Genomic DNA, 17,163 nt, shown 5'->3' on the forward strand with positions numbered 1-17,163 from the left:
TTTAACAACAAACAATCTGATTAACAAAACTGTGAATGTTTAATTTAGTTTTGCTTGTTTTTACCTGGGAAATTATTAATCAAAATTACGTTTTTTTATGTTAATTGTGATTAATATAAACTCACCTACATTTGAACAGTTTATGAGTAATTTAATTGTGATGAGCAACTCAGTGAATCAAATTTAATTCAGTTAAATTCAAGACCATTATCATTTGTTGGGTGAAAATTGATCATCAATCTATTACGAAAATCAGTTTAAACTTTGAAGTTGATTAAGCAATTGTACTTGGTGAACTTTAATTGTAACAATTAGCTGAATATAAATTGTGATTAACCACTGATCTAAATCCATCGATCTTAATCATTCAATCAACAATGTCACCAAAAATGTCAAAGATTAATATATTTACTTGTTATCTTTTAATTACTTTTTTGATTGTTGTCTCATTTACTGATCACCATTCATCAGCTCAAGTAATGAGGATCTGTGAAAATGGCGACTGCCTCCAATTGTAAGTAATTAAATTTAATCACTCCCTAAACTGTAAGCTAATTGTTGCCTCGTTAAATTGTTAACAATTAAAAGGGCTCGAAGAACCTCATTATCGAAACGATGATCTCAATGGCATTTTCAATTTAATGAGATACTTAAAACAAGGCAGAGTAATTGGAAGTAATTTCAATTCACCTTTCATGTGAGTATCCAAGTCAACAATTAACTAATTGTTCCAATCCAAATTCTAACATTTTCAAGATGAGTTCCAATGTTTCTATCCAAATCCAATGGTCCAATCCAAGAATATCAATGAATCGAATTGTAATAAAATTCGAGAATTAGAACTTTTTGATAAGAAAAATTTCGAAACAATTAAATCATCTCGAATCACTCGATTCTTAATTGTTGTCTTTAACTTTGTTATAAATTAATCGCATTGATGATTGTTTTTTATCTCATTTCTTAATTGATCAATCAACAATTGGACTGAATCTAAACCAGTGGGAAACGGAGTGTAATTAACACGGATAAAGAATGACAGATAAGTTTGAACAATTAACTAATCATAAAAATTGATTTTTCATTCTAATTTTCGTTTCTTTGGTTTAATCATAATATTATTTGACAATTAAATCTTTAAATTGAATAACGATGAAAAGTAACAATTACTTATCAATAGTTGTGATCATTTCTCTTGCAAGTTAATTGTTGTTTAGATTTATTTCCACTAATTAATTTTCTTTATCAAACAATTTAATGACTCTAATGATTGAGAAAATAAAAGATCGTTGTAATTGTAAAACATTTAAATCTCTCGAAAATTAAATGATTAAAACTTGATCACTTTTCTCTTTACGATTATTTCGCTTTTCTCTTTTTTTCTCAACTCCTTTCATGATCAGAATCTTCATAATTCTGTTCACCAAATGAACTTCATCGTCCGATGTTCAATCAACTGTAATCAGAGATATTAATCTGGTAATAAGTTGATTACAATTAGATAATGAAAAGAAATGTAATTAGAAAGAATCAATGAAAACTCAATGAAAAAAGTGAGACTTGAAATAAACTGAAACTTTAAGAAAGCGCCTCAAGCCAATTTAGTCATTCGGTTGATTGGATGACTCATTTGTATTAATAGTTTCTGATTTTTATCATTTTAATAAAACGATTATCAATTTTTACAAAAAAACTGTTATCGATTTTTGATTGAAAGAGAAAAAGAAAGAAATCGAAAAATCGATTATTCGTTTCAGTCACTTGAATCGATGATAATCGATCGTTTTGATGGATCGCCACTTTGTTTTTCTTTGAGAAAGTTTCATTTTTTTATGTCAATTTTTTTACTTTGTTGTTCTGACAATACAATTAATTGTTCATCAGTATGACTTCATTGGAATTAAATAGATCTGAGCGTATTAGAGCTGCTCTATTCGATGATTTATCAAGTGACATTTTATATACAACATCGATCGACAATAAATCAGAAACATGTGTCCTTAGACTCTCTGAACCTGCACAAATGATTAAATTGGCGATTGAAGCTTTGATTAATTACCAGAATGACGCTGATTTGGCAACAAGTGCTGTTCCTGAGCTGTTGAAGCTATTAAATGATGAAGATGAAGTGGTGGTTAACAAAGCGACATTAATGGTTCACCATCTTTCGCGAAAAGTCGCTTCCCGACACGCACTCATCAATTCTCCTCAAATGGTGTCCGCTCTTCTTAGGGCGATGTCAAATGCCGAAGCTGAAACAACCACTTGTGCTGCGAGTATTTTACATAATTTATCTCAACATCAACAAGGTCTTCTAGCGATTTTCAAGTCCGATGGAATCTCTGCCTTAATTAAGCTTCTCACCTCTCCAATCAATCGAGTTGTTTACTATTCCTTGACAACGATCTACAACCTGTTGCTTCATCAAGAAGGATCAAAAATGGCCGTTCGACTCGCCGGAGGGATCCAAAAGATGGTCACATTGTTGAATCATCCCAATCCTAAATTCCTCGCTCTTTTGACCGAATGTTTAACTTTACTTGCTTATGGAAATCAAGAGTCTAAGTTGATTATTCTCGCCTCAGGTGGTGTTCCAGAGATTGTGAACATTATGCTTATTCATAACTATGAGAAATTACTCTGGACAACATCTCGACTGCTCAAAGTTTTGTCCGTTTGTCAAAGTAACAAACTCGCGATCATCCAAGCCGGAGGAATCTACGCTTTGGATATGCACTTGGAACAACCCGGAAGATTACAATTAAGTTGCCTTTGGGCTTTGAGGAATTTATCTGATTCTGCCACCGATATTCTCAACATTGATCATCTTCTCCAAGTTCTACTCAATTTACTCAAAAGCGAAGATCTTAACGTTGTTGTTTGTTCGGTCGCTATTCTATCCAATTTGACCTGCAACAATACCCAAAACAAACTATTCTTATGTCAACTAGATGCAATTGAAAAAATTGTTACAACCATCAAACAAGCTGGAGATAGACAAGAGATCGTTGAACCAGCAATTTGTGTTCTCAAACACCTGACACATCAGCATGAGGAAGCAGAAATAGCCCAGAATGATGTCCGTCTTCATGATGGTTTGAATTATATTGTAAATTTCTTGAATCTACCGATCAGTTGGTCACTTATCAAGGGAATTGTGGGATTAATTCACAATCTGGCTCAATGTCCAGCCAACCAAGCGCCATTACGAGAAGCTGGAGTTATTCCCAAGTTGAATCAAATTTTATCCAAAGCTCAACAAGAGAGAAACTCATCTTCAGGATACATGGATGGTGTTAAAATCGCCGATATCATCGAGGGAACGATGTATTCATTCAAGATGTTAGCTCGAGATGTTCATAATCGATCCATTATCACAGAAATGAACTTAATCTCAACATTCGTGCAACTCTTGTATTGTGACGATGAGAACGTTCAACAATCTGCTGTTGGTGTTCTCAGTGAACTGTCCCTCGAAAAGAAAGCCGTTGACATTATTGAATCCGAAGGAGCTACTGCAGCTCTTACTGAACTTCTCCATTCTAGAAATGAAGTGACAGCCACTTTCGCCGCCGCTGTTTTGTATCGAATGTCCGAAGACAAACCTCAGGATTACAAGAAGCGTCTATCATTGAACTGACAGCAACCCTTTTCCGTGACGAACCCAATGATTGGACTTCAGCCGGTGAAGTGGAAAACGAGGTCTTACCACAAGCTGAATCTCACTACGGATCACTCGCCTCTCCCCTCAATCCTTATCCACAATCAATTTACGTCCAAACCACATCAGATATGGATGTTAACAATCCCTATTCATCACCATATTACAACGAACAGGACCAAGTCGCCAATAATGACCAATACTCCGCTTGGTACGACACCGACCTTTAACTTATCAACAATCAAATCAAAAACCGTTTCCAGTGACTTATCACCAATATTTGAGTGGCCTTATCAGTTTAATCTTATTACTCTTATACAAATCTGACACTTTAAATAATAATTTACATTTTAATTTCTTACTATTAATATTTACCCAATAGAACATATTTAATAAATTATGCTGATTTAATAACAATCGCAAGTAAAAACAATAACATTGATTATCTTCCGTTAGAAATTTGAATGAAAAGAAAATTAAAAATAAATAGTTACCACTTAACAACATTAGATGAGAAAAACAATTTTAATTGCAACAAATTGTTTCCCTTTAAATTGTTACCATCAAAAGTTAATTGGAAACGATTATTTTTAAAACGATTGTAAACTTTAATTACTAAACTGAATTTACAACAACAATCCTTGTAATTTAATGACTGGGAAAGAATTTGATTAACTAATTAAAAAATCATTTCTACCAATTTGTTTCTCAATTGTTAAATTTAGATTTAAATTGTTACTGTTGATTTAAACTGCTCGTTTCTTTGGCTTAATCATATTACTAAATTGAACACTATGAAAAGTAACAATCAATGTGATCATTTCTATTACAAATTAATTGTTGTTTAGATTTACTTTCACTAATTAATTTTCTTTACCCAACAATTTAATGACTCTAATTGTAAAACGTTTAAATCTCTCGAAAATTAAATGATTAAAACTGAATCACTTTTCTCTGTTTTCTCAACTCATTTCATGATCAGAATCTTCATGATGATTAAACTATTTGCGTGATGTGATTCAAACCTTGTTGAGTAATTAAATTAAGCTTAATGACCTAAGCAACGCAGGCGTAATCCTAATCCTAATCCTAATCATGTATTGTTGATTGTGATTCAAATTGTTTATCCCAAAAATCAAATTGATATTTTACTCTAAAAGATCAACAAATTGGTCAAATGTTTCACATTGAAAAACTACCTGATGATTGTTTATCCTCCATTTTTGAATCTATTACAAATCTAGATGATTTAATTGTTTGTTCAAAAGGTAAGCAATTGATAATCTCAATTTTAATTGTCTCTCATTCACATTTTTACGGAAGTAGATTTTCATTTCAAAATAATCTGAAAATTAATCAGCGGTTCATTTAAATCGCATCGCAAATCATTTCTGCTGTTAACTGAATTTAATTTTCAATTCATTTTGATAATTTGATAGTTTGTCAACGCTGGAGGTTCCTGATTGTTCAGAGATTGAATAAGGTGAAATATTTAACTGGTAAGTATATTAATCGTAATGAATTGGTTCAACAATTAACTTAATTATCTTAATACTAATTAGACGACAGTAGTATTGGCTGTTTCAAGAATTCAATTTACTTCAATAAACTTGATTCACTGAGTCAAAGTCAATTGTTAGGACTATTGCCCAGATTTAAGGTCAGTTTCGGGTTTGATAAAGTTCACAATCAATAGGCCACCGATTAAAATTTGTTAATTGTCTCGATTTCATTTCAGATTCTTGACATTCGTCCCACAAACGAAACCAAATTTAAATCTATTGACATATTCAAAGTAATTGAAGGCATTAAATCAGTGAAAGGATTAATATATGAACCATGTTGGGATAAATTCCCATGTTCGATATCAAGAGTACTGACCATGAATCTCGAGATGATTGCTACCAATCTATTTGAGCCTTCGTTTATTGATTGTAATCAGAATCAATTAAAATTGAAGCAACTTTATTTCGCTGATTGTTTCCAGAATCATTTCGAGGAGATTGCAAATTCTGGTTATTTGAAAATCTCCAAAGACTTCATATTGAAGTCGCAATTGTAAGTAACAGAATTAATTTAATATCAAATTATTCGAAAAGTTCTAATGGTTCCAATCAAAGTTTCAATTAGTTCATATGATGGACCAGTATTGAGAGTATAAAATTTTGGAGGCTTGTTTATATTCATATGATGCCACTAATCCTTATCCTGGATTTCATTTCATGGATTTATGTCCATCCGTTGAAAGTGCTCATCATTTAATCAAGCCGAAAAAACTATCGATCAACCAAACAATCAAAAATAATTCACTGAGAAATTTAGTTCTGGATCATGTAAGTTACCAGCTAATTGTTTAAGATCAGTGTCAACAATTTAACTTTTTTTCTGATTGCAGCCGGAAAATTATGTATCAGATAATTGGACTGATTTGCGAAACTTGTTAATCAAGTATCCGAAATTGAAAAATCTCGCAATTAGAGGCGATTATGGGCTTGATGATTCTAATTTGACGGAATTACTTGACCTTATACCCGAAATTGTTATTCTTGATCTTCGCCAGTCAACCAGATTATCGGAAAAATCGAAAGATATTGTTAATCGATATTGTCAAAGGAAGAATAGAGAAATTTGGTTCTACAATAGGCCCGATCAACGTATCGAACACGATTGGCCTGAACTTGCATCTCAAACTAATCAACGAATCTGTCAAGGGTTCGATTTCATGAGAAATTGTTTTCTTAAAACATTTCAACAACTTCCTTATCTTATTGATCCAATCGAAGATGATTAATTGTATTAAAACAAAACGAAATGTTGATTAAGATGAAGATAATTCTAGAAATTGGTAACTTGATCACAATTCTGTTCTGTAATCAACTATTGATTCCCTCACTAATCATGATAGCTGAAAGATAGTTCATCTAGAGATGAAGATCTCAATGAGGAGGGAGAATGGGAGCCGAGAAAAAAAGGCTTCTCTCATGTCAATAAATAGAAGATGATAGAAGATTAATTCTTTGAGTCCGTTTTCATCAGCATGATTAATGACACCTTATTACGATTTCTTTACCAAAAATCTAATCAATCGGGTGAAAAATCAATCAATAATATAATTAACAGTATCATTTACCCATAAGAAAAGTTAACCGATCTAAACTATTAGAAAATGTGTGGAAAAAGTTGCAAAAGCGAAATTTAACCCAATTAATTGAAACTTCGACAGTAATTACATCAACAATCAACATTTCATCATCTTCAACGGTTCCTCTGGATAATCATGACTCTTCATCCAATTGGAGTAAATCAGTTAAACCACAATTGTCGACAATCAGTCAAACCGGACCAATTAAATTGTCACGTCGTGATTATCTACTCATCTCTGTATTTGCTTACATAAACATCATAACCGGAGCAGCTTATTGTGTTTTGTCACCTTCTTTCCGAAAGAGGTAATTAAATGATCTTGGTCTTTGTATCGTGTAGAAAAATTAATTAAAGTTCATCAAAAAGGTATATGGCTAATTATTGTCGTGCACGTTTCACTGAACCGATAAGTGATAATAAAATAAATCATCATTGATTGATTTCTTTCTAATCAACAGGCTGAATCTAAAGGACTATCTCCATCGACCTATGGTTTTCTTTTCTCCATCCAGGAAGTGATTGCCTTCATCTTGTGTCCAGTCTATGGAAAATTTGTAAGTTGACCATAAATGGGATATATTTTCATTCCGAGTGATTCATTTTTTGGAACCATATCTTTGATAGAATTAGATTTCAACAAGAGAAAAGAAATGAGTTGTATCTTGAAGTTAAGTAACTTTTTCTTTTTTGCTTTGATGATGAAAAGTAATTAATAAAGAAACTTTAATTATTTTATTTCACCTTCATTTTCATCTTCATTCTCATCTTCATCCTCATCTTCATATTCATCCTCATCTTCATCTCTATTTTTATCTCCATCTCGTCTCTTACAAGGAGACGAGATGTTGTTTATATTTTCTTTGCCAACAATCAATTACCTGGTGTACCAATGAAATATAATTAATGTACTTATTTTGATTCATCAGTCGACAAATTAATCAACATTTAACAATCTTACCAAAGAAAATCAGATTAAATTTACCTTGATTTCTATTTTGTTGTCAATAATTTGCTTTAAAAGTTTTTTTCTTTCCTGAGTACTTGTCTTTGTCTAAATATTAATTACTAATAAATCAATTAGTTATCAATTAGTTATGAGCAACTTGAACAAGAATCAATTCAATTAATAACATAATAAACACACAGTGAGCACATTGATTGACTCTCCATGTTGTTATCCGTAAATGTCATTGATTTTTATCAAACAAATTAACACCAGACTCGAAAGGAAGATGATGACGATGGTGATATTGGTGATGATAATCAACGAAGTGATATTAATCGGATGATTATGACCTAATCAACTTAAATAATAACTTCATTCTTTTCTTAATTGTCAATAAATTTGAGTGAGTTACAAGTGGAAAACCACAACAACCTACTCGTCTATTAATCGTTGAAAAATTAGCATAAACCAATATCACCCAATCATAATTTGATTGATAGAAACGAGGAAGAAAATTCAATTCTAACTGGAGTTATATCTAAATCACTTACAGATTAAAATTTAAAGAAAAATGCTCATTTTCTCATTCGTTACTGTGGTTACAATGTTTCCTAATTTCCATTTGATTTTTATTCAATTTTCCCTTTACTAATCACTCTTAATCACAATCAGCTAATAATTTCTTAATTTGTGTATCATCAATTGATTAGTAGCTTTTATTGTTAAAAGTTGTTTGTTAATTTGTCAAGGCTCACAAATGATTTGACTCTCATTCGTTTTTACACTTTTCTATCCAGTTACCTAAACTTGGATTTAGATTGACAATTTTAACTGGTATCTTTGTTGGATCAACTGGAATAATCTTGTTTGGGTAAGATAAATATTAGTCTTCTTTTAACAATTAATTTGTTTCAATTGTTTCATCTGTTTTTCAGAGCATTAAAATGGGCTCCAAATGGGACACTATTTACCACCTTTTGTGCCTTAATCCGATCATTTGGATCAATAGGATTAGCAGCAGTCTCAGCAACGTGTTATGCCGCAATCCCGGTCTATTATCCAAATCACATCTCTCAAGTATTTGTAAGCTAATCCTCTAAATGACTTTGGACATTGGTACTGATAATTTTCACTTTAAATCAATCTCTTTTCCTCCATAGGGTTTGATTGAGATGTGTTATGGTGTTGGTATGATCGTTGGCCCTCTGCTTGGTGGTTTCCTTTATGAGGTCTGGTTCTAAAACAAATCGATCAGCAATCTTTGATTTAATTATAATTGACTAATGAATCTTTTGTCTCTGACATATTTTTTCTTTCTGTTAGGTTGGGGGCTTTGATTTGCCCTTTTTCGTCTGTGGTGCTCTTCTTTCCCTTACATTTCCAGTACTATTCGTCCTCTTCCCGAGAAAAGCAAGTGAGTTCAATTATGGATTATCTGATTAACCAATTGAATTTCAATCAATAACGGTTGTTGAATCACATTCAAACTCTTCATTAATTTTAATATCAAGCAAATCTCATCATCTGATTAGACATTTATTAGAAAAAAATAACAATAGCAAGTGACGATGATGGAAAAAAACATAATTATAAATCAAAGGGAAATTTCTGTTGATTTGTTGATTATTTTTTATTTTGTTTTCTTCTTTCACATCCTTGATTGATATAAGACTCTCATCGATTGATAACTTGAATATTAACTATTCCTGCTTGCTTTTCAAACTGTTAATGATTAGAGAGAAAAAGAGAGACTACTAATTATCTTTATATTCATGAACCTTCACGATGAGTCAAGATCTTGAATCTCTAACTTTGAATTTGATTAAGTTTGTTTAATTGATGATTTTCTTTCATCTTTCATTCAGAATTGACCAGAAATGAGAAAAGTGCTGGAATATTCAAAGTTTTATCCAATTGGAGGATAACATTACAGATCCTCATAACTATTGTACTTTGCATCGTCTTTGGGTTCAATCAATCCATGTTGGAGCCACATATTAGAAGCGTAAGAATTTTCGACATTGAGTTCGTTATCATATATTGGGACATTCTATTATTTGCGTCTCATCTTAACAGTTTGCTAATCTGCGATCATCAGCAGTTGGATCAATTTTCTTATTATCTGGTCTATTTTATGGTATTTTTACCTGGATCGTTGGTCTGTTCATGTCGAGATATAAAGATGTCACTTTCATGAATATCGTCGGTTCTTCACTTATCATATTAGGGTTCATTCTGGTTGGTCCTATTTACCTTTGCCAATTAAACCGTATGTTTGACAGTTTAAAGATCAAGTTTAACCTAATTCTAAATGGAATGAAACTTTTCTACAGGAGTATTGTACTGGTTGTATTCTCTCAGATCGTTTATGGAATGGGCTTGGCCTTTTGTTTCGTTTCCAACTTTACGCAAGCAATGAGGGAAAAAGAGTATGATAATTGGTAATCTAATGTTCCAATTTATCAATAACAAATTGTTCTTTTGATCTTTCAAGTTTATCTGATTTAAAAGACGATGTTGGTGCTGGTTCAATGATAAGTAGTCTTTTGTTTCTGCTTATGCCTTGGGTAAGAAATTGAAACTAATTTACTTTTGCAAAGTGAATTTTAACTAAAAGTTTCATCGTAATATATGATTATCAGAACTGCCCTTGGACCCATAATTGGAGGTTATCTTGTTGAACATTTCGACTTTCCTAAAGCTTGTTTCGGTATCGTTTTGTTGACAATGATAATTGTAAGTACATTGTATTATATTTTGGTTACCTCATGAAGTTCTGGATTTTATCTCAAGTTCTAAAGAATTTTTCACTTTTTATTCCATCAGTTGTTGATTATAATCTTCACCATGTTATTCCATGAGCGTAAAAGCTTCGATGGTGAGAATAAGAAGAATAACTTCAATGAACAAATTCGTTATTGAGTTTAAGGATATAATTCACCAAAATCATAATCTAAATCAAAGAGTTGATTGATTACTCTTTGATTGTGAGACTTAAACAAAGTGATTAGACAAGATTGAGTGGTAAAGATATTAACTAATAACTGTCGAGAAAACAGCAAATGTACAGGCTTGTGACTTACCGAAAGGAATCGAATATAAAAATGAGCTTTATTTTTACGATGGAATTTGACAATTTACATGTTCTATACTAATTTCTATCATTAAATTTCCAATACTTTACATGATATAATTGTTTAACTTCAAATCCGTGTCAACTACTCGATTAAAACGAGCGTCTGGTTTACAAAGTGATAAAAATCTTACAATTTTGCACCAAAAACAATATGAGATTTGCTAACAGTTTAACAATTAAGTAGTGGCTCAGTTTCTCATGTCATGAAATCAATTACTTCATTGATTAGTCTTCTCAATAACAATTTCAACCGTTCCAAGAACAATATCAGTTGAAGTTGATTCGAGTTTAGAAACATCGTCTTCGTCCGAATTAATCGAGTCTTGATCAGGAAATTTTTCAACATGATCGGAATGGACTGTAACGATATTCTCTTGGCTCTGATAAATTACTCTGCTTTGCACTCTTGGAGTCGATTTGTTGTGATAATCGTCACTATCAGAAGACTCAGATTTTGACTGACAAGTGGAGTCTTGTGGTTCTTTTGTGGCTTTGGCCTCGGCCTCTGCACGAAGTACAAGATCCCAAGTATTTCGAGTGTAATATAGCCAAATCATTACAGAGGCAGGAAAGACGACAACAAAACCAGCAGCAATGTAAACAGTACCTGGAGAGTTCTCAATAGTTGCATTGAAAATTTTAGAATAAAAAACGGAAGAAATTAAAGGACCAGCCGATTCGATACACGAAAGAATCATCAGAACAGAAAGGGTTTACTGTTTTCCATTTGTCATAAAATAACAGTTAATGTGAATACAAATGATCACTATTTATTCAATGAAAAAGTTTCTATTGAAAGTGATTAGTTTTAATTGTTGAGACTTAATTGCTCACCCATATTTTTGTGCCTCTTGTTTAGCTCGTTCCTCGGAAACAACTCGTTTCTCAAATAGATCAACCTTATTACCACAAAGTATTACATCGATCGTTACAATAAGCATGAGTCTTTAATTGATCTAACCAACCACGAATATTGATAAATGATTGTTCACTTGTTATATCGAAGATCAAAATGAAGCCCATTGCATCACGAAAAAAAGCCGTTGTTAAACTACGAAATCTGTTGATTGATAGTAAATTTTTCACAATTAGAATCAAAATTTTATCAAGTTAATTGTTTTCCTTTCATTACAAACCTTTCTTGACCTGCAGTGTCCCATAGTTGAAGGTGAATCCGTTGACTTCTCCTTGAAACTCCGTCTAAATTTTGTGGCTTATAAACCTGATTAAGAAAATGAAACAATTGATTAACTAATGTTACATTGGTTAAGAAAACAATCGTAACTATGATTAAAACAAGCAATTAACTTACAACTCTTTTCTCCTGAAATCAATTCCAACGGTTGATATAAATTTACCATCAAATGAACCATCAGTATATTGGTAAAGGAAACTTGTCTTACCACTCCCGAATCACCAAGAGACAAAATTTAATCAAATAATCATAATCAGGAGCCGAAGGGCTATGATTGGGAAGTTGATTTTTTCCGGTCATCATTAACCAATCGATTCTTTTAATATCAGGCCTTGATTTTGATCACTCAAATTGATAATATTGACAAATAAGATGAAGTAAAAAAAAAGTAACAACAATCAATCGAGTAAGTATTGTCAAGTATTGGCAGTTGAAGTGATTTTTTTGGCAATTTTTTGATTCGTTTTCACTATTCTCTTTTTATATCTTCGTTTATTAGTTGATGTTACTCTAAAAGATCAACAAATTGGTCAAATGTTTCACATTGAAAAACTACCTGATGATTGTTTATCCTCCATTTTTGAATCTATTACAAATCTAGATGATTTAATTGTTTGTTCAAAAGGTAAGCAATTGATAATCTCAATTTTAATTGTCTCTCATTCACATTTTTACGGAAGTAGATTTTCATTTCAAAATAATCTGAAAATTAATCAGCGGTTCATTTAAATCGCATCGCAAATCATTTCTGCTGTTAACTGAATTTAATTTTCAATTCATTTTGATAATTTGATAGTTTGTCAACGCTGGAGGTTCCTGATTGTTCAGAGATTGAATAAGGTGAAATATTTAAGTGGTAAGTATATTAATCGTAATGAATTGGTTCAACAATTAACTTAATTATCTTAATACTAATTAGACGACAGTAGTATTGGCTGTTTCAAGAATTCAATTTACAGTCAAACCATTTAGGTTGAACCAAGTTTCTATTAGCTCAGAATATTTTCTATTTAGTTTGAACTTGCCATCGGCTATCCATCGGGTTAATCCGTTTTCTCTAGAAAGGTTGAAATTTTCTCTATTCCCTCGAGAAGATTTTCTATTTAGTTTGAACATTTCCTTCTGATTTCTCATTCTGTTCATAACCATGGTTGTGAACTCAATTAATACTTTTATCCGAAGATACAAACAAAGTGGTGTAATCAAAAAACCACCAGGAATTAAACCAAAGAAGTTATCAAGTGAACAAGTGAAAGTTTTGAATTCTTGGTTCGATGAAAATTGTTTTAATCACTTTGGATGATGCAAAGGATAAAGTTAAAGAAAACTTTGGAATTGAAATTTGTATCGAAACGATTCGAAATTATTTAAACAAACTCAACTTTAGCTTCAAACGAATTTCAGTTGTTCCCGTTGCTCGAAATGACCCAACAAGAATCGCTGCGAGAAAAGAATATGCTCGAAACTTTATGACAATTCAAAGACACCGAGAAAAATTTTTTTTTCTCGACGAAACAGGCATCGCCGTTCACGCGCGGGTTAATTATGGATGGAGTCGTATTGGTGAACGTGCTAACGTCAAGACTCGTGCAGTCAGAGGAAAACATTTCTCAATTTGTGCGGCTATTAATTATCGTAGTCTTTACTTTTATGAGGCTAAAGAAAAGGGTTATGACACAGAACATTTTGTAACCTTTCTCAATCAATTCCTGCGCTTTTTAGAAAGAGATGATATCAAAGAGGCCTACATAATCATGGAAAATGTCCCATTTCATCATTCTACGGGAGTCAAAGATACAATTGAAGGAAAAGGTCATAATCTAATCTTTCTTCCTGCTTATTCACCTTTTCTCAACCCAATAGAGAATATGTTTAACCAGCTCAAGTATTATGTCAAAAGATTCAATCCAAATACACCTGATGATGTTTTTCATGGAGTTGATCTAGCAAGTGAAATGGTCGTTAAAAACGATTGTATAAATTATTACGAGAACATGATGATTTATATTGGAAAAAGTCTCGAAGGAGAAATAATAAATAATTAAATAAAATGTTCAAACTAAATAGAAAATCTTCTCGAGGAAATAGAGAAAATTTCAACCTTTCTAGAGAAAACGGATTAACCCGATGGATTAGCCGATGGCAAGTTCAAACTAAATAGAAAATATTCTGAGCTAAATAGAAACTTGGTTCAACCTAAATGGTTTGACTGTACTTCAATAAACTTGATTCACTGAGTCAAAGTCAATTGTTAGGACTATTGCCCAGATTTAAGGTCAGTTTCGGGTTTGATAAAGTTCACAATCAAAGGGTCACCGATTAAAATTTGTTAATTGTCTCGATTTCATTTCAGATTCTTGACATTCGTCCCACAAACGAAACTAAATTTAAATCTATTGACATATTCAAAGTAATTGAAGGCATTAAATCAGTGAAAGGATTAATATATGAACCATGTTGGGATAAATTCCCATGTTCGATATCAAGAGTACTGACCATGAATCTCGAGCAACTTTATTTCGCTGATTGTTTCCAGAATCATTTCGAGGAGATTGCAAATTCTGGTTATTTGAAAAATCTCCAAAGACTTCATATTGGAAGTCGCAATTGTAAGTAACAGAATTAATTTAATATCAAATTATTCGAAAAGTTCTAATGGTTCCAATCAAAGTTTCAATTAGTTCATATGATGGACCAGTATTGGAGAGTATAAAAATTTTGGAGGCTTGTTTATATTCATATGATGCCACTAATCCTTATCCTGGATTTCATTTCATGGATTTATGTCCATCCGTTGAAAGTGCTCATCATTTAATCAAGCCGAAAAAACTATCGATCAACCAAACAATCAAAAATAATTCACTGAGAAATTTAGTTCTGGATCATGTAAGTTACCAGCTAATTGTTTAAGATCAGTGTCAACAATTTAACTTTTTTTCTGATTGCAGCCGGAAAATTATGTATCAGATAATTGGACTGATTTGCGAAACTTGTTAATCAAGTATCCGAAATTGAAAAATCTCGCAATTAGAGGCGATTATGGGCTTGATGATTCTAATTTGACGGAATTACTTGACCTTATACCCGAAATTGTTATTCTTGATCTTCGCCAGTCAACCAGATTATCGGAAAAATCGAAAGATATTGTTAATCGATATTGTCAAAGGAAGAATAGAGAAATTTGGTTCTACAATAGGCCCGATCAACGTATCGAACACGATTGGCCTGAACTTGCATCTCAAACTAATCAACGAATCTGTCAAGGGTTCGATTTCATGAGAAATTGTTTTCTTAAAACATTTCAACAACTTCCTTATCTTATTGATCCAATCGAAGATGATTAATTGTTGTATTAAAACAAAACGAAATATTGATTAAGATGAAGATAATTCTAGAAATTGGTAACTTGATCACAATTCTGTTCTGTAATCAACTATTGATTTAATGATAATTAAAAAGAGGATCATTGAACAACAAAGATTGTGAGGCCAAATTGATTGTTTTTTAAGATCATCTTTAATTAATGCTACTTAATTGTTGTTATAAATACAATTTAATCATCAACAATCATTTGCTATTTTGGATAACACTTATCTTCAAACTTTATTTAAATCAAATTGTTTTAATCACCAAAATATTAATACAATTTAACAAACCATTGACAATCACATGATAATATTAATTAGCGTTAACACTTGATTAACAATTTAACTTGATTAAATTGTTGCCTCTTTTTGTATCTCTGGTCCTTTTTTATATACTCATCATCATTTGATGACAATTAACCGATATATTGATTTCAACTGTTACCGACAATTAAAATTGATTGTCTATTAATCGTCCATCTTTCAATGATTAATCATGAAACTCATGATATTGAACAACAAGAAAATCAACTGATTAAATTCATAATATTATCTATTTGATTAAGAACATTAAATTTGTAAAAAGAAATCGTTGTGACTTTTTTTTTTGAGTATCAATTGCGGAACAATTTACAATTAGATCAATAATCATCGGTAGATTTCAGATTGTACGATAATCGTTCATTGACCTTAATCATTATAAATTGTGTTTAGTTTGTCATTTAATCATAATTAACGTTCATTGTTACCTAATTGTCATCAAAGGAAATGAGGAAAAAAAAGAGTAAATTGTGAGAAACGAAATCGTTGCAATTTAATCAATTGTAGAATCATTTTTCTTAATGAACAAATGTAATTAACAAGTGATTATGTTAACATGATCAACTAGGATATTAACATTTGACAATTAACAAAATACAAGTACATAAAGTTTATACTAATTAATTGATGTAATCGATTAAATTAATTAACTGATAGATTAACACCAACGAGTAATCAATTGATTTAATGTAAAAGCCTCTTGAAGATTAAATTTTTTTTGTTGCTCTCACAACTTAAGATTTATAATTGTTTGAAATTAACATTAATTGACCTTAAATTGATGATACAAGTTAATTGTACATAGATTAAGTACCAATTAGAAAGGTAATTAACATTTATTGGAGAAAAATTTAATCAACCGGATTAAGGAAAGTTAATGACGAAAGTTGGATTAGGTGAGTCCAAGTATTCATCGAGTCCGTGATTTATGATTAGTAGATAATGTCAATCAAACTGTGATTGATTTACTTGCATCACAATTAAGAAGAGAGAGAGAAAAAAAAATCTAATTAGTAAAGATACTAAATTAACTGATTAACTTAATTGTGCGTAAATCTGTTATTGTGAACACCAATTTAGTTAAAGTATCATCGTTATGATGATCAAATGATTTGATTGATTTCTCTCGGACTCTCATCTTTAATTCATTTCTTTCTAATTAGATAACTAAATTAACAAGATTATGATTAAGATAATTGTTGAAGCAAAAACTTGAGAGCAATTTATGGGAAATTTTCCTCCAAGGGCTTTTACAAGTCAAATTGTGAGATGATTAACTTTGATTAACAATTTCAATTGTATCGAGTGTGTTAATCAATCAAACCAAATACTAATAATTTATTAATAAGATTAACTCATTAAAAGGGGTTAATTAAAATTGAAGATTATTATTTTAGT

The 17,163-nt window shown here is 31.4% G+C and overlaps 3 protein-coding genes and 3 pseudogenes across 4 annotated transcripts; 5 read left to right on the top strand and 1 right to left on the bottom strand.

Moving 5' to 3' along the window:
• Positions 1-1,749: 1,749 nt before the first annotated feature.
• On the top strand, positions 1,750-4,075 carry LOC128390065 (catenin beta-1-like; annotated as a pseudogene).
• Positions 4,076-4,719: 644 nt separating this feature from the next.
• On the top strand, positions 4,720-5,720 carry LOC128390051 (uncharacterized). The gene is made up of 4 exons (XM_053349721.1): positions 4,720-4,926; positions 5,098-5,157; positions 5,221-5,318; positions 5,397-5,720. The coding sequence occupies exons 1-4, from the start codon at positions 4,836-4,838 to the stop codon at positions 5,718-5,720; spliced, it is 573 nt and encodes a 190-aa protein (XP_053205696.1). The 5' UTR covers positions 4,720-4,835.
• Positions 5,721-5,823: 103 nt separating this feature from the next.
• On the top strand, positions 5,824-6,800 carry LOC128390061 (uncharacterized). Its single transcript, XM_053349728.1, has 2 exons — positions 5,824-5,991; positions 6,054-6,800. Exons 1-2 carry the CDS (start codon positions 5,881-5,883, stop codon positions 6,447-6,449), a joined length of 507 nt encoding a protein of 168 aa, XP_053205703.1. The 5' UTR covers positions 5,824-5,880; the 3' UTR covers positions 6,450-6,800.
• LOC128390069 (MFS-type transporter SLC18B1-like) lies at positions 6,703-10,670 on the top strand (annotated as a pseudogene).
• Positions 10,671-10,914: 244 nt separating this feature from the next.
• LOC128390070 (ras-related protein Rab-27A-like) lies at positions 10,915-12,379 on the bottom strand (annotated as a pseudogene).
• LOC128390060 (uncharacterized) lies at positions 12,316-15,557 on the top strand. Of its 2 annotated transcripts, none has more exons than XM_053349726.1 (8): positions 12,316-12,485; positions 12,579-12,704; positions 12,876-12,935; positions 12,999-13,033; positions 14,292-14,354; positions 14,433-14,688; positions 14,751-14,965; positions 15,028-15,557. In XM_053349726.1, the coding sequence occupies exons 2-8, from the start codon at positions 12,614-12,616 to the stop codon at positions 15,421-15,423; spliced, it is 1,116 nt and encodes a 371-aa protein (XP_053205701.1). In that variant the 5' UTR covers positions 12,316-12,485; positions 12,579-12,613; the 3' UTR covers positions 15,424-15,557. The 2 variants fall into 2 exon arrangements, with proteins under 2 accessions (XP_053205701.1, XP_053205702.1); XM_053349727.1 differs by having other exon boundaries at positions 14,616-14,688.
• Positions 15,558-17,163: the final 1,606 nt, after the last annotated feature.

This window comes from Panonychus citri, unplaced genomic scaffold, assembly GCF_014898815.1.
Source record: "Panonychus citri isolate SS breed McGregor unplaced genomic scaffold, ASM1489881v1 Contig00114, whole genome shotgun sequence".
Lineage (NCBI taxonomy): Eukaryota > Metazoa > Arthropoda > Arachnida > Trombidiformes > Tetranychidae > Panonychus > Panonychus citri.

What these genes read in the sequence shown, in the direction of transcription:
- LOC128390051 (XM_053349721.1), top strand. Translation starts at nt 4,836, where the DNA reads ATGTTTCACATTGAAAAACTACCTGATGATTGTTTATCCTCCATTTTT. An exon ending in TTTAATTGTTTGTTCAAAAG is followed by an intron (nt 4,927 to 5,097) that starts GTAAGCAATTGA and finishes ATAATTTGATAG; the next exon opens with TTTGTCAACGCTGGAGGTTC. An exon ending in TAAGGTGAAATATTTAACTG is followed by an intron (nt 5,158 to 5,220) that starts GTAAGTATATTA and finishes AATACTAATTAG; the next exon opens with ACGACAGTAGTATTGGCTGT.
- LOC128390061 (XM_053349728.1), top strand. Translation starts at nt 5,881, where the DNA reads ATGGATTTATGTCCATCCGTTGAAAGTGCTCATCATTTAATCAAGCCG. An exon ending in GAAATTTAGTTCTGGATCAT is followed by an intron (nt 5,992 to 6,053) that starts GTAAGTTACCAG and finishes TTCTGATTGCAG; the next exon opens with CCGGAAAATTATGTATCAGA.
- LOC128390060 (XM_053349726.1), top strand. Translation starts at nt 12,614, where the DNA reads ATGTTTCACATTGAAAAACTACCTGATGATTGTTTATCCTCCATTTTT. An exon ending in TCATATTGGAAGTCGCAATT is followed by an intron (nt 14,689 to 14,750) that starts GTAAGTAACAGA and finishes TTCCAATCAAAG; the next exon opens with TTTCAATTAGTTCATATGAT. An exon ending in GAAATTTAGTTCTGGATCAT is followed by an intron (nt 14,966 to 15,027) that starts GTAAGTTACCAG and finishes TTCTGATTGCAG; the next exon opens with CCGGAAAATTATGTATCAGA.